Below are 16421 nucleotides of genomic sequence, written 5' to 3' on the forward strand. Positions count from 1 at the left end.
CACCAAAAAAAAAAAAAAAAAAAAGACCAGTAGGAATGCAGCAAATTCAAGATAAAATTATTATCAGTCACATAAGCCCAACAAAATCAACACCAAAATGTTCCACTAACTATTAACTGCTTAGTAAACTTTCAGATATTAACATGATGACCCCATTATGAGATACGACAATTTTCACACGTTTTGTCCTGGTTCTATGCTTGTGCTCAGAAATTACTACTGGCAGGTTTAGGGAACCATATGGGATGCCAGGGACCGAATCTGGGTTGGCCATGTGCAAGGTAAAGACCCTAACAGCTGTGCTATCACACTGACCCCAACACAAATTTTGTTTTTGTTTTTGTCCACACCCATTTGATACTCAGGGATTACTCCTGGCTGAGCAGTAAGAAATCGCCCCTGGCTTGGGGGGACCATATGGGACGCCAGGGGATTGATCCTTCCTTGGCTAGCATCTGCAAGGCAGACACCTTACCTCTAGCGCCACCTCACCGGCCCCCATCACATATTTTTTAATGAAGTTTTTTTTTCAATCAATGCATTACCATTTAGCAATATTAAGTCAATTATTTGTACCTATCAAGGAGCAGGCTTTAGGGAGGTTGGGAAATTGGGAATAATGGCAGAGAGAATGTTCCACTGGTGATGTGATTGACATTGGAACATCGAAGACCAGAAACAACTGTGTTGTGAGCAACTCTGAAAACTACAGTGTTTAAAATAAAGACATTCAATATATTTAAAAAAGAATAACAAAGAGACCACCCAGAGGGTCTGGGAGAGAGCACAAGGGTTATGGTGCTTGCTCTTCATGAGGCAAATTCTAGTTTGACCTCCTGAACTGAATGTCCCTCTCTAAGTATTGCCAGGTATGCACCCTGATCTCCTACAAACACTACACAAAACAATGCACCTAAACTAAAGAGCTCACTGTGGCTGGATTTCTATCTTGTAGTAGAGTGATATAGGGGTGTGTGTGTGTGTGTGTGTGTGTGTGTGTGTGTGTGTGTTTGTTTCTAGGCACAACAAGATACTCAACATCCACAGGAATGCAGCATGGACAATAGATGCTTTGTTCACACCGCATTTACATGGCTATCAAGGCAGCTGCAATTTCCTTGGACCAAACACGGCTTCACCTCCCCCCCCCCCCCCCACATCACCTTGAGTTATTATGGCAATTACGGCTTCTATTGCTTTTCACTGCTCGAAAATGGAAGAGGTCAGCATGTTTGTGCTTTTTGGGAGGCGTTTATAATAGCTCTTATAAGCATAAGGATATTATAGTTGGCGGGCGTTTGTATCAAAGTAGTTGGATGATAATAATAGTTGAAATCAATATACTTTACCAGGTACTAAAGATCGCTCCACTCATCTGCCCTCAACATTTTCCTCAGTACAACCTCTCACCCACCCTTGCCAGCTGCCAGCCTGAGACCACTGATATTCTATCTGGGGGCTTTTTTTTTTTTGGAAAGAGGGACCACACCCAGAAGTGATCAGGGATTACTCCTGGCTCTGTACTCAGAAATTACTCTTGGCAAGCTTGAGGGACCATATGGGATGCCAGGATCGAACCTGACCCATTTGTGCAAGGCAAATGCCCTACCTGCTGTTCAATCCGGTACCTGTCTGGAGGCTTTTGTCATGGGGACCTGCTTGGCCTGAAATCAAGACAAAGGCCTAAGTTCAGAATGACTAACACTGCCTTGGGAACTTCTAGGAGAGTTCTCCATGAATCATAGGAAGATTGTTCTGGGAGCCCATCTTCTCATTGCCCATTTGAAATCATGAGTAGATTTGACACTGTTTTTGGAATTCCCTGGCAAGATAACTGCAGATATCTACAGTCTGGGAGGGACACATTTCTGTGGTCTCTCACTCCTACCTCCCTGTCCCATACCATGCAAGACTACCTGGTTGAGATCTTTCCCTCAGAGACCACGTGGGGCTCAATGCTCCTCTGGGTGGCGTTGCTTTGAAAGAACCTGGGCAAAGGCACCCAGAAGCTTTTCCTTGGAAGCAGTTCTCAAGGGCATCAGCAAAAACATGCCTGGTGCCTTCTGATTCTTCGCCATGACACAGATTGCCCAGTTCATGGAGCTCTGTGTTCACCAGCTTCTGGACGTTCCTTGGCTCTTCAGAGAAGAGGTGGAGATAGCAGGTTTGGCGCGGCTCCTCCAGCTGGAACTCAGGGACTCTGTGGGTATCGCATGGCATTTGCTTTGCCGTGGCTTTTGGATGCTCAAGCTTGGAACTGCACTTTCAGGGAACATGCCCAGACTATGGGCAGGCAGCCCCTCACTCAGATGCTGTTCACACCTGCCTTTCCTAACTGAAATGTAGCATCAAAGGTCACAGCCTGCAGGGATCAGAGAAGGTGAACAGGTCCATGCCCATGGGACCATCAAACCCTTCCCATTTGTCCTAGCATAGATGGCAGAAAGCTTGAGAAGACTTGCAATGGGCCAGGGAAGGAATGATACTATTGGGGAGCTGGAACTCTTGCTTCCTAGAGAGAAGGGCTGGGTCTGTTTGCATTGCCTAGTCACTGGGTCAGTGGGATGTGGATGTTGCAATGAGTGCCAGATAGTCTGGCTCCTCCTTTTAATTTTCTTTGCCAGTTATGACTCCATTATTGCTTCCCCCTCTAAGTGTCCCTGGGTCTCCTGCAGGTACCATTTTCAGTCTGTGTCCTACAGCTGCCTCAGTTCCTCCACTGAGCACCTGATTGAATAAATCCCCCAAATCTGTCTCATACTCTCTGACACACACATACACACACCCATTTCTCTCTTTCTCTTTCTGATACACATATATACATTCTCTCTGTCTCAAATTGAAATGGCCAACTGGATAAATAGCCTAGAACAGTGCCAATACCCCAAATCAGTCTCTATTTGGAAAGGCAGTGGTGAATTAAAATAAAGCATCTCTTTTGATTCCCACCCTCCTCCTCAACAAATAGATGAATGATCGCTGCTAAAACCACAAAATTCCCAGGATGATTAAGTCCGTTTCACATGTATCACAGAGTCTGGAGGGAGGAAAGCATGCAAAAATGTGCTCCAGAAGTCCTCCAAAGGAAGAGCCAGAGCTGGCAGGAAAAAACCCCCACCCCTCAGTGCCTGCTGTCATTTCAGGGAGCCACCACATGCCATCAATGCAGTTTCTGCCCAGAGAACCCATGTACTTAGCCACATGGTTGACTAACAAGGCCTTAGCTCTGGGGCTAGAAATACCTGGAGCACTCGAGCTACCATTACCTCCTGGTTCATCTTTTCCCAATGGGAATGAGGATATTTCCTGTCTCGTAGATGAAAATCACACATGGAGTCCTCCTTGCCTGCTGGAACTGGGTGGGGTGCTCTGTGGCTTGATATAGAGTCTCTAGGTGACACTTGTAACATTCAAGCTAGAGCCATCTTTGTGACCTCACAAAGAAGCTGGTCTGTGTGTTGCATGTTGTCAGGCCACACCCCTACCTTCCTTCTATCCTTCCCAGGCTAGTCTCAACAGTAGTTCCAAAGTCTAAAATGCCTCAAGACCTCATAATATCATTCAAAGGACAAAAAAGCCCAGTGGAGCCAAAGTTGCCATCACTGGAAACCAATGTTTTAGAGCAAAACCAGCTCATGGATGCCATGTGGGCTAAATCCAGCTCATGGAGATGTTTGTATAGACTGACTATTGTTTCATTTGTTTGTTTTGTTTTTGGGCCACACCAGGCAGCACTCAGGGGGTACTCCTGGCTCTGAGCTCAGAAGTCCTCTTGGCAGCTCAGGGATATGGAATGGCAGGAATCGAACACAGGTGGCCAAGTGCAAGGCAAATGGTCTTCCCACTGTTCTATTGTTACTGTCCTGTTTCACTACTGTTGCTCAAGAATTTTTGTGGGTTTTTTTTTTGGAACTGGAGATTTGATTTAAAAAAAAAATCCAGATTTCTGGCATCCCTTAGACACCTGCAACCTGGCAAAATGCTTACATAGCCTTAAGCTTCCTGGAAATGGATGGGAGTGGAGAATGCGGATTCCTTCTGAATGGCTCCCTACATCAGAGTGCCCTCCACCTTAACCCACCTTACTAGTTTTATAGGCCTTGTAGGTCTTGGGGTGAGTCTGAGCCTTCTCGAGACTGTGTTTTATATCATTTTGTTTTGTTTTTGTTTGTTTGGGAGCCATACCTAGCAGTGCTCAGGGTTATCCTGTCATTGCACTCAGAAATTACTCCTAGTAAATTCAGGAAACCATGTGGGATGCCAGGGATCAAACCCCGTTTGGTCACATGCATGACAAATACTTTACCCATTGTAAAGTACCCATTAGGCCCCATGGTTTTAAGCAAACTCTCAGCTCACTAAAGGCTCAACATCCCAACCTCTTACTCTGTCTCCCTAAATAGGTTCTGAGCAGACACAGAAATGATAAACATTTCTCTGCCAAGATAGCCTTTCCTCAAAGAGATGCTGTATAATCTGGAGTCCTCAAGACCTCAAGAGAGAAGTGCTGGCTGTTTTTGAAGGGGTTGGGATAAAGTGAAAATGTGTATCTATAATCAGAGAGCCCCAAATCACAACTGACATACAGTATTGAAATGACCCAATATTAAGGAAATCCATTTTATCTCACTGGACCTGGGTGGCTCCTAGGCTCATTAGATCCTTAGAACTCTTTTTTGCCTTAGCATCAGTCACTCTCCAGAGACATGATATCCATGGAGACCAAACATGGTTTTGCTTGTTTGATTTTTAACTGAACCCAGTGGCTGACATGGTAAGTGCCAAGACCAAGAGGCTTACAAAGTCCCAACCAGTCTTGAGAAAGTGTCCAAGCACTGGCATCTATTTTTGTATGAGCTCGAGTTTCCTCTCACATGGGCATAAAGGATGTAAAGTTAATAGCCACATTCTTTAGCTTAGAGAATTCAGAGGCAAAATGATCAGGAAACTTGTTCAGGAAAGAGGTCAAAGTAGCCTTGAGATCCACCCATGGGAGCCCACAAATGCTTAGGGCTGGGATTTTTCTCATGAAAAGAGAAGAAGGCAATTGTCCTTTCATCAAGGATGGTGAGAAGAGTTTCATACAGGCAAGAATTGCTCTTTTATCAAGGACTCTGGGAGTTACACTTAGGATTTTGTGAGGTTTTATTTTCATCTTTTCTGAAAATTTGAGTTTCAGGGCAAGTATCAAACTCTTTGGAGCCTATTAGTCATTGTGAGTAAAAAGTGAAGAGCTGGAATCAGAGTTCCGGAGATGAGTTGTGTATTTCTTCCCCCTTGCTTACCTCAGAAAAAGAAGAAAAAAGAAAAAAAGAAGAAGGATGGATGAGCAGAGATATCAAGAATGGATGGGTACTGGGGCTGGAGCAATAGTACAGCGTGATGGAGGATTTGCCTTGATGTGGCTGACCTGGGTTTAATCTCCAGCATATCATATGGTCCCCCAAGCCTGCCAGGTGTCATTTCTGAGCACACAGCCAGGAATAACCATTTAGAACTTCTGGATGTGACCCCAAAACAAACAACAACAAAACAAACTTAATATAACAAAGAAAGAATGGGTGGATGGATTGATGTATAGATGGATGGATGGATGGATGGACGGATAGGTGGATGAGTGGATGTACTGATGGGTGGGTAGATGAGTGGAGGGGTGGATGGATGGATGCTACTTCTTGCCCACAGACAATGTGTGGGGCACTTCACCACAGCTTGTGAAAAAATATAGTGACAGGAAAAAGAGAGGGTGCTACCCCCCACCCCCAGGAAATTTCCCCCATTTCCTTCTATTCTCAGGTCAAGGAAAGCAGCACACCTTTCTCATAGCCTCTCTATAGATCACCTTCACTCAATCATTTTGTTAAAGCCCCAAAGGACTGGATGTGGACCCAGAGAATAAAGGCAACACAACTCTCAGGGAAATCAGTTCTTAGAGCAAAGCAGAGGCATGAGGGAAATAAGAAATGAAATTAGCTGGAAGGTGATTTCATCTTGATTTAGAATAGAATGCTCTCAGCTGGTAAAAAAAATTTTTTTAAGAAAAAAGGGAGAAATAGATAATGGTGATTGTGGAGAAGAGGGGGCTGGGGACTCCTTCCCCTTGGGCTCCATCTGAGAAGTAAATGCTCCATTTTCATCTGAACCTGAATTTTGCATCCCTAACCCATTACCATTATTCAGAATGATGTATGGGGAAGTACTTTGGGGGAAGGCAGAGCTCTCCACAACATTTGAAAGAAGCAAATAGCAACACGGGGACGATGATTCATTCAAGAAATCACACCGCCTCTCAGTGGGGTGGGGTGGGGGGAAGCCCCAGACAATATTATGTAAAGGGGTAAAAGAAATCACTCAGAAATGATGTTTTAGCCTGAACGAGGCTTCCAAAACACGCTCGACTGATTTAAATTCCTCCCTCTGAGCTAGGGAGCATATTTGCCAGGACTGTTTACCAAACGATACTAAACAATTGATAAGCTCAGTCTCTCCACAGAGAACAGCTACTTATGGAAAAAGGAGTAAGAGCAGATGAAATGTTTTTTAATTCTATTCATACACGAGCAGGTTCATAAAGAGCTAAAGTGGTTTTCATGGTCTTGTGCCTGACATCTTTGGGTTACAGCGAGATAATTGGATTTTCCCATTAACTTCCACGATAATGGGGCAGTGAAATTCCTGCAAAATGGAAAGAGGCTAAAAATCTCTTGTCGAGGAGCTGTGGAGAGGGCAGAGTCCTGGGGATAGAGGTCCCTGGACTGTGCTTTTTGGTTTGCTTGAGGCAGCTTGAGGACTTGCTTCTATTTGCTTGTCTATTCTATTGCTAATTTATTTGCCACCCTTTGGTGGCATCTGCCATATCTCTTCTATACCTCTGTACCTTCTATACTTCTGTATTTCTGTATTACTGCTATTGTCTCTTCTCCTCCCCAACAAGTTTAGAAGCTTGACTTTTACCTAGGACCCCGTCACTAAACTGAGGAAAATCAAACAACCCATTCCCAAGCTCACCTAGCTCTATCATGTGGCTCTGGCCCTAATATGGTGAACAAGTAAACTAGTGAAACTGTAGAAGAATGATGTGGGCCTAGTATGTGATTTGTTGGCTGAAAATATCTGCTGTCTTTGAGTGAGGCCCAGAATTGGATCCTTCGCACAACCACATGTGTCAAACAAGTTCCAAACAGCTCTATTGTTGGGACCTTCTGTGCTACCACAGAACATGCAGAGTCCAACTGTGTGACCTGGCCAACAGCACCGCCAAGGTTGTGAGCATCACAGTTAAGTAGGCATGCCCCCACTCCTGCTGCCATCATTACAAAACAGCAAGAAGGGAAAGAAAGGGGAGAGGAGGAAAGGGATGGGAAGGGAAGGGGAGGGGAGAAAAGGATGGGAAGGGAAGAAGAGAGGCGAGAAGGGAAGGGGAAGGGAGGGGTAGAGAATGGAAGGGAAGGGGAAAAGGGAAAGGGGGAGGGAAGTGAAGGGGTGGAAAGTGAAGTGAAGATGAAGGAAGGAAAGGGATGGGAAGTGAAGTAAAGGGGAGGGAAGGGAAGAGAGGAAAGGGAATGGAAGAGAAGGTATACCCAGTTGTGTTCAAATCTTGCTTCTTCAGAGATCATTTTTGGAGGGACTGGGGGGGTCATGTGGGGTGTTGGGGTGGAACCCTGGGTGGCTTTGGGCAATGCAAACATCTTATCTACTGTACTATCTCTCCGCCCTGGATTTTAATTTATTTTTATTTGATTTGATTGGCTTGAGGGTTCATTTCTGGCCCTATGCTCAGGGATCACTCCTAGTGGGGACCAGATGGAATATGGGGGATGAAGTCCAGGTAGGCAAGGGCCTAAGCAGTCTTACTCCTTTTTTTTTTTTTTTTGGTTTTTGGGTCACACCCGGCATTGCTCAGGGGTTACTCCTGGCTGTCTGCTCAGAAATAGCTCCTGGCAGGCACGGGGGATCATATGGGACACCGGGATTTGAACCAACCACCTTTGATCCTGGATTGGCCGTTTGCAAGGCAAACGCCGCTGTGCTATCTCTCCGGGCCCAGTCTTACTCCTTGTCCTATTCCTTTGTCTCACCCAACCTTTTTGGGGTTTTGGGCCGCACCCAAAGGTGCTCAGGAGTTACTCCTGACTCTGCACTCATAAATTACTTCTGGTAGGCTAGGGGAACCCTATGGGTCGCAGGGAATTGAACCTGAGTTGGCCACTTACAAGGCAAATGCCCACCTCACTATGTTATCGCTTCAGCCCATATAGCAGACAAATTTTACAATTATTTTCCTTTTAGACTCTGAGCTTTGCAAGCAGTTTCTGACAGGATGTCATGCATATCACTTTCTCTCAGAAGAGTTTTCTCCCCAAGGGGCACAGACAGGGGAAGGGGGTTGTCTCTCAGTTGCCAGGACAGTAAGCTGCAGATCAATTAGAGGCTGGGGTTTAGAAACAAGCAAAAGATTCCCTTGGTGGGAGTAATTATATCCCTTAATACTCTTTCTTAAGCATGCTATGTGCTGACTACAAAGCAGATTTGACTTTATCGATGCTAAGGGAAAAAGCCTCACAACCAGGGCAAGGCTCTTCGTGGGACAGAGGCAACAAGAGACCATGAGAAAAGAAGGCACCAAAGTGCCACAGGGAGGGATAGCAATCTGGAAACTGCTTGGCTGTGCAAAACTTGCATAGTGAGAGAACTGAAAGCCTCGATTGGAATCAGTTTCATCTGTCACCATAATCTTTGTGTTCCTCTGAGATTGAACATTGAGTAAGACTCCATTTCTTCTTTTTTTTTTTTTTGTAAGAAAGAGAATAATAATTCTCACTAAGGGTATCTGAGAATCCAATTATAAATCATATCTAAAGTTTCTAGACCCTTAGTCATTTCTCAAAGAAGAATATATATTACTAGCCTATTATTCGGTCCAAATCTGAAATTTTGTCCATTTCCGCTGATATCTACTACTCCCTGTAGGAGATGAAAGCACCCTAAACTCTCTGGCAGTGGTTCATTAGATCTTATCTTCATAAGGAAGAACCCTATAAAAGCATTAACAGAAAAAGCCCTAGGCCAATGTAGTGGCCTACATTGTAGTGTAGTAAGTTCTTATTCATTCATTCATTCATTCACTTATTTGTTCATTCATACATTCCCTACTCCTCAGGTCCACTTTGAGCTCAGATCTACTTGGACTGCTTTTAGGGGTGGGAACTGAGGCCCATTTTCTTTCTGAAGAAATCTTTACATTCACACACCCCACAATGCCTTTCATCACGCCCCTGCCTCCCTCTCTCACTTTCCAACATCACTTCCTGGGATGACCCTCCCAATAATAGATCACAGTGCTCAAATTCTCATTTCCAAAGAGACTCTAGCCTGAGTATCACATCTCACAATCCCAACAGCATTAATAGGCTTCACATGGAAAGGTCCAGTTCACCAGCCACGCCTTATCTTTCCAGCTTCCTTTCAATACCTCACCTCACTCCAAGCTATGACCTCTGTGGAATCAGTACTTTCCAGTTACCTTTGCCTGCACTGTGGTCTCTAACCATTCTAGAAGCTTCCAGTAAATTCTATCATCTCATCCAGAGGTTCCCATATTTATTTGCTTTGTTGCCCCGAAAAGCAAGTTTCATCTAACCTTTTGTTTTGAGGCCATACCTTAGGGTCTTCAGGGTTTATTCCTGACCCTGTGATGGGGATCACTCTTAGGCCAGGGGTTGAACTCAAGCAGGACAAGTAGCTTAAACTATCTCTTTGACCCTCATCCAACTTTTACTTTTTTGTTTGTTTTTGGGACACACGCAGTGGTGCTCTGGGTTCTTCTGGCTCTGCACTCAGGAATTACTCCAGGTGGTACACTAGGGATCAAATGGGATGTTGGGGATAGAACATGAATCTGCAGTGTGCTAGGCAAATGACCTAACCACTGTACTATCTGACCACCTCATCCAACTTTTGGGCCTCAACTATCTCTGCTGGTTGCTGAACACGCCTGTGCTCAGGTCACAGAAATCAACCTAGTATCTTCTCAAACCCTTTACCTGTCACTTCCTATGTGTATGTGATCATCTTTGTCACTTCCTATACATATGTATGTGATCGACTCCATCTGGAGAACTCAGTTCATACTTCAAGGTCTGGCTCTAAGGTCCCCTTCTAGTCTTGGATAAGTGGATGTCCCCTCTTCTGGGTCCTTGCAGAAGCATAGCGGTGCTCATTGTCTTATTCATTCCTTCAACAAGCAGAGTTCTTCTACTGTTTCCTACCACATCCATGTCACGTGTTAAGCCATGGGGAAACCAGGCTGGCTAAAACAGAAATAGTTTCTGACACATGAACATCGGGATAGGAAAAAGGAAGCAGCTGCCTATCAGGTAATCACATATAAAACTCCAGTAGTAAACTGCCAGGAGACTTTACGATCAAGGTGGCCAGCCCAGCTTCTCTAGGAAGGGGCACTGAGGTCTGTGGACAGCAGGTGGTAGAGGAGATGTGATACTCTTTGAGGGAAAGAAGATCTGTGCTTTCATAGCAGAGATGCAGAGGGGGATAGAGAAGAGGCCTTTAGAAGGCCTGTCCTCCCTATTTTCTGCTCCTGGAAGGGAAGGACCACTAGTCACTGATAGGCAAAATGACCCCAGCACACAGCCCAAGACGAAGAACACTATAGATGTACTCATTTTACAGGTGAGAGAGGTGAGGCTCTAAAAAGGGCTGACAGTGACTACAAGATAAGTAGAATTAGCCACCTCCAGCCCAGCCTCTTCAACTACCTCCTCCTCCTTTAAATTAACACAATGCATATCTCAACTCCAGTGACACCTCTGCTTTTTTTCCTTAAAAAAAAAAAAAATCCCACTAAGTTTCACAGAGTTCTTCTAAAGGTCTTGATAATATCTACAAACAAAAGATAGGGATGAAGGAAAGAGAGAAAAGAGGGAGAAGGGGTGGGGAGAAAGAGATGGGGAGGAGTGTAAGAAGAGAGAGAGGAGAGAAATAAAAGAGATGAGAAAGGGAAGGAGAGGAGAGAGAGAGAGAGGAAGGGGAGAGAAATAAGAGATGAGAAAGGAGAGAGAGGGGAGAGAGAGAGAGAAGAGAGAGAGAGAGAGAGAGAGAGAGAGAGAGAGATTTCAGGAGAGAGAGAAGGGGTGCTGAAAAACATGTATGGGGGGTATCAAAAGATCAAAAATCCATATCTAGTCCAAGATCTTGCAGGTCTTTTCAGACATCCCGGAGGGTGCGAGTGGTGAGATTTTAGGCACCAGGAGGGGGGGGGGGGGGCTCCTGGATCTAGGAGGTCCGGAGTGAGCGGACTCTGGGTTGGGCTCCGTGAGCGAGATCTCTAATACCACGCGTCTCGAACCCCGATCCCCGAGCTCGGAGCCGGCAATTGCCAACAGCGCCCCCGCTTCCCTTCCTCCCCCGCAGACGGGTGGGCGATGAGGCCACCTCGTCTCCGGGAGGCGTCCGCCAGGCCCAGACGTTCGTCTCTGTCCATTTCCAGGCGCCCAGCCCGCGCCGTATATGACCAAGTACTGCGCCCCCAAAGAGGGGACGAGGCGAGTTTGCTTCACGCTTCTTGGACTACTCTCAGCACTCGCGGGGGCTGCCCTCTAGAGCAGGCTTGGAGACCGGTGTGGGAGGCCTGGAATTGGGGCGTCGCCGCGAGGCAGGGGAGGCGTGGCCGGGGGCCCGGGGTGGGGCGAGCGCGGCGGGGGCGCGGCTCTTGCGAGGATTACGGCGGAGGCGGTGGACCGCGGCGCGGCTCCCGAGGCTGCAGCCATTGCATCGCGGAGCATCCCGCATTCAACAGGAGGGACCCGCGGCCGAGCCAGCCCCGAGCCCCGGAGCGCCATGGCCAAAGAAGGCGCGGAGAAGGCGGAGGAGACCGAGCAGATGATCGCCAAGGAGGCCGGCAAGGAGCCGGCGGAGGGCGGCGGCGGCGGCTCGCACCGCCTCGGGGACGCCCAGGAGATGCGCGCCGTGGTGCTGGCCGGTTTCGGGGGGCTCAACAAGCTGCGGGTCGCCAGGAAGGCCATGCCCGAGCCGCAGGACGGCGAGCTCAAGATCCGCGTCAAAACCTGGTCCGGTATCCGCGCCTCCTGCTCTGTCTCTGTCTCTGTCTCTGTCTCTCTCCCCTCTCTCTCCTCTCTCTGTCTCTCTCTCCTCTCTTCTCTCTCTCTCTCCTCTCTTGTCTCTCTGTCTCTCTCTCCTCTCTCTGTCTCTCTCTCCTCCCTCTCTCCCCCTCTTGTCTCTCTGTCCTCTCTCTTCTGTCTCTCTGTCTCTCTCCTCCCTCTCTCCCCCTCTGTCTCTCTCTCTCCTCTCTCTTCTGTCTCTCTCCTCCCTCTCTCCCCCTCTGTCTCTCCTCTCTCTTCTGTCTGTCTCTCTCTCTCCTCCCTCTCTCCCCCTCTGTCTCTCTCTCCTCCCTCTCTCTGTCTCTCTTCCTCTCTCACCCTCTCTCTGTACCTTTCCTTCCCTCTGTCTCCCCTCCTTTTCTCATCATCTCTTATCTCTCTCCCCTCCCTCCTTTCCTTCCTTTCTCATCTCTTATCTCTCCTCCACTCTCTCTCCCTCTGTCTCTCTCTCCCCTCTCTGTCTCTCTCCCTCTCTTTGTCTCTGTGTCTGTCTCCCTCTTTCTTTTCCCCTCTCTCCTCCTCCCTCCCTCCCTCCCTTCCTTTTCTCATCTATCTCCCCTCCCTCCTTTCCTTTCCTTTCTCATCTCTTATCTCTCTCCTTCCACTCTCTCCCTCTCTCTAACCCCTCTCTCCGTCTCTTTCCCCTCTCTCTGTCTCTCCTCTCTGTCTCTGTCTCTCACCCTTTTTCTCTCCCTCTCTCTCCCCTCCTTTTCTCATCTCTTATCTCCCCTCCCTCCTTTCCCTCCCTTTCTCATCTCTTATCTCTCTCCCCCTCCACTTCTCTCTCTCTCCCCCTCCACTTCTCTCTCTCTCCCCCTCCACTTCTCTCTCTCTCTCTCTCTCTCTCTCTCTCTCTCTCTCTCTCTCTCTCTCTCTCTCTCTCTCTCTCTCTCTCTCCAGAGCTTGCGGGGAGGAGGGCTAAAATCCCCTCCCTGGGGCGCTCGGGGTGTCCCCGCTGGGCTTCGGAGGCTGGGGAGGGGGCCTGCCGAGGTGGCCTTGTCTAGACGCAGGTCAGATTTCGGGGTCGCCGGAGGTGACAGCTAGCTCCTGGGGTGCGGGTTAGGGGTGTGCGCTCCAGCGCGCCAGGAGGTTTTCCTCGGCTTGGATTTGTCACTTGCCAGGGCTGGGGTGGCCAAAGGGAGTGTGTGTGTGTGTGTGTGTGTGTGTGTGTGTGTGTGTGTGTGTGTGTGTGTGTGCGCCAGGAGGTTTTCCTCGGCTTGGATTTGTCACTTGGGCCAAAGAGTGTGTGTGTGTGTGTGTGTGTGTGTGTGTGTGTGTGTGTGTGTGTGTGTGTGTGTGTGTGTGTGCGCCAGGAGGTTTTCCTCGGCTTGGATTTGTCACTTGCCAGGGCTGGGGTGGCCAAAGGGAGTGTGTGTGTGTGTGTGTGTGTGTGTGTGTGTGTGTGTGTGTGTGTGTGTGTTGGGGACCAGGGGATTGAGGATAATATCCTGGTTTTAAACGCCGTCCGCGCCTAGGGCCACCCTTCTGAGAGTTGTGCCTGTACAATCTCATTTCATACTTCCCAGGACCATCATTATCTCCGCTTCAAGGGAGGGAACAGGGGAGCGGAGCGATCACCCAGGCGCCCCAAAGGCGCGATCTGGGTGTCTTAGTGACTATTACCATTAAGCTAACGGCACTCCACCCCCCGCAAGGCGCAGGGATGGAGTAAAGGCTCTCCCTTCCAGGCTCCCTACAGTTGCTCCCTGGGGGGACACAACAGGGTGCCAGAGGGTCCAGGAGCTGGCTTCCAAAGCTGGAGAGCAGTGAGGATGCAGCCCTGTATCTCCCTCTGCTCCCTGTAAGCCCCTCTGGGCTTCTCTAAGAAGAGGAGGGAGCTGAACCCTGTGATCTCAAGTCCAGTGCTCTGGGAATTCAGGCTCTTTCTGGGGGAACCCTGCTTGGAATTTTCCCTGACGTTCTAGGGCAGTGGGCTCACCTCCACGTTTTACTGGATGGGCACCGAGGATTCAGTGCAGTGGGTTGGGAAGCTCTGGAGGGATTTAACACCCAGAGCTTGCTTAGTTCTTTCCCATCTCCCTCCTACTCCCGTTACCACCACCACCACCCCCAAATAGCCTTAAGAGTCACTGCTCCCTGATGTAGCAGCCAGCACATAACCGATGCACTGAAAACTCTCGGGGTAGATCCTCCACATAAAGAATCTGGGACCAAATCTAGAGGCAAGAAAAATGCAAAGGCAGCTCCCTGGCCTTCATCACTTTGATGGCAGCGCTCAGATTTAATTGCAACTGGAGAGAAACTGAGGGGAGATGACGAGGCTTATCTGGTCTCCTGGCAGCTCTGGGTCCTTCTCCGGATGGAGATAATGCCTTTGCCCAGACACCTGACTCCTGGTCTTTTTCTGGGCACCTCAGGGTCTGGGAGAGAGGATATAGCAAACAGGGGGCGCTCTATTTTGTTAACTCTCGCTGAAGCAAGCTGATTGGTCACTCCCAGGAGCCCAGCACAAGGCTTGGCACACAAGACATTGAGAAGTTAAAGAATTGTGGAATGAATGGCTGTGGGAGAGATGGCTGAATGAATGATTGTGGGAGAGATGGCTGAATGAATGATTGCAGGAGAGATAGCTGAAGGAATGATTTCAGGGGAGAGTCCCAGAGGGAGCTTGCTGATTCATCGTTTCCCCTCTTTCGCTGGTAGAAGCATCTGTCTAGAACAATCCCAGACCCTGTACTGGGAATTCTCCGTCCTTAACCACCAATCAAAAAGTATGCATGTGTGTAAAATCACCAGCCAAATTGAAGATCATGTGTTTCGGGGACTGTCAGAGTAAACCTTCAGAGAGTGAAACTGTTGAAGGCACCTTTTAAGAAGAGAGCCTGCCTCCTGCTTCCCTGCATGGCCATTGGTCTCCATTCTCTGGCCTTTGCTGGCTGCATCCAGGCTGTTAGAAATGAAAGCACTTAGTAATAATATATATTGAGATGATGCAAAGGAGATTGATTCTTACATCTGGACAGACCAGCCTGTATTCCACTGGAATTGAGAAAACACAGACACAGACACACAGACAGACACACAGACAGACAGACACACACACACACACACTATCACACAACAATGAGCTCACTCATTGCAGAACCCCCATCTTATTTATTCAGAAAGCCAACCAGGTATGGGGGGAACATATGGAACACAGGATTACAAGGTGCAGCAGCAGCCCATCTCCATGTTAGCCATCTGGAAGCAAGTGGATCAGCTTCACAAGAGAGTATGGGGATAGGTTTGCTGCCCCCCGACCCCTTTTTCCTTCACTGGGCTGGCCTGGCCTGGCCAAAGAGATTCATTGATGGTTAAGTTTAGCTTTGAAAGCCAGGATGACTCATTCTGTATCTTTATGAATCAGCTGGTGGCCTCCTGCATAAAGGTCCCCTCTTTTTTATTTGACCCCTTTTTTGAATGGAAATCTTTTTATCATCAAATAAGATGTCTTCTTGGCCAGAGAAGAAAGCACAGTCTTTCTGGAGTAGTATTATTCAGACCGGAAATGAGGGTCCGGCTTGGTTGCGCTGTACATTTTATGGGACCAGAAGAGAAGAGGTAGAGGAAATGCCCATGTTGTTTCCATTTCCTCTCATTTGTGATGTGTGAGGGAGTTTGGATGCTTGAACAAACTGGTGATGTTGAGCTGCTTGCCAAGAACATGACACCGAGAGTAGAGCTTGGGTCAGAATCTGGTTCTGTCTCTTATAGTTATGTTACTGCTTGTAACTCTATTGTCTCTCAGTGGGGGGAAGATTCCAGAATTCTCCTTGACCTCTCTGACCTGTGCCCTGTAAACTTGTTCTTCCTTTCTTCAATGGATGTGGCGCCTTCGATCTTTACACGTCTGGCTGCAGGGAAACATTCTCTGGCTAGTGATCTTCCCTTGTAATAAAGACATACGTGATTGTGGCCAATAGCAGCTCCACCAAGACTCTGTGGGAAAGGGAGGAGAGGAGGCAGGAAAATGGCTGAATCTCAATACAATAATCTCTGAATACAGTAAAAGATTAAGATGACTAAGTGGCAGAAGCATGTAGTCTTTCAAAGGGGATAAATGATGCCAGGTGAACATACTCAGCCACCTCTCCAAACTTTCTAGAGCTCCACTGCAGAGAACTGGAAATGTCTCTTAGGGACAGGACACTAGATTGGCCTGTCAAGATGAATAGGTGTGAAAAAGCAATTGCTCCATGGTTGGAGCTAAATATTTGGCAGTTGTGGTTGCCACCATGGCTGTGGTTATATTGATGGTTCTGTGATATGTATTTCTTAGTA

At 47.7% G+C, this 16421-nt stretch overlaps 1 protein-coding gene across 1 annotated transcript in view; it reads left to right on the forward strand.

The window, feature by feature from the left end:
• The first annotated feature begins 11768 nt into the window (after positions 1 to 11768).
• VAT1L (vesicle amine transport 1 like) overlaps positions 11769 to 16421 on the forward strand; it is a 100353-nt gene continuing 95700 nt past the window's right edge. Inside the window, exon 1 of the mRNA XM_049786277.1 lies at positions 11769 to 12086. Within this exon, the coding sequence (XP_049642234.1) occupies positions 11857 to 12086 (230 nt within the window). The 5' untranslated portion in view covers positions 11769 to 11856. The remainder of the gene's footprint in view (positions 12087 to 16421) is intronic.

This window comes from Suncus etruscus, chromosome 14 (genome assembly GCF_024139225.1).
Source record: "Suncus etruscus isolate mSunEtr1 chromosome 14, mSunEtr1.pri.cur, whole genome shotgun sequence".
Classification (NCBI taxonomy): Eukaryota; Metazoa; Chordata; class Mammalia; order Eulipotyphla; family Soricidae; genus Suncus; species Suncus etruscus.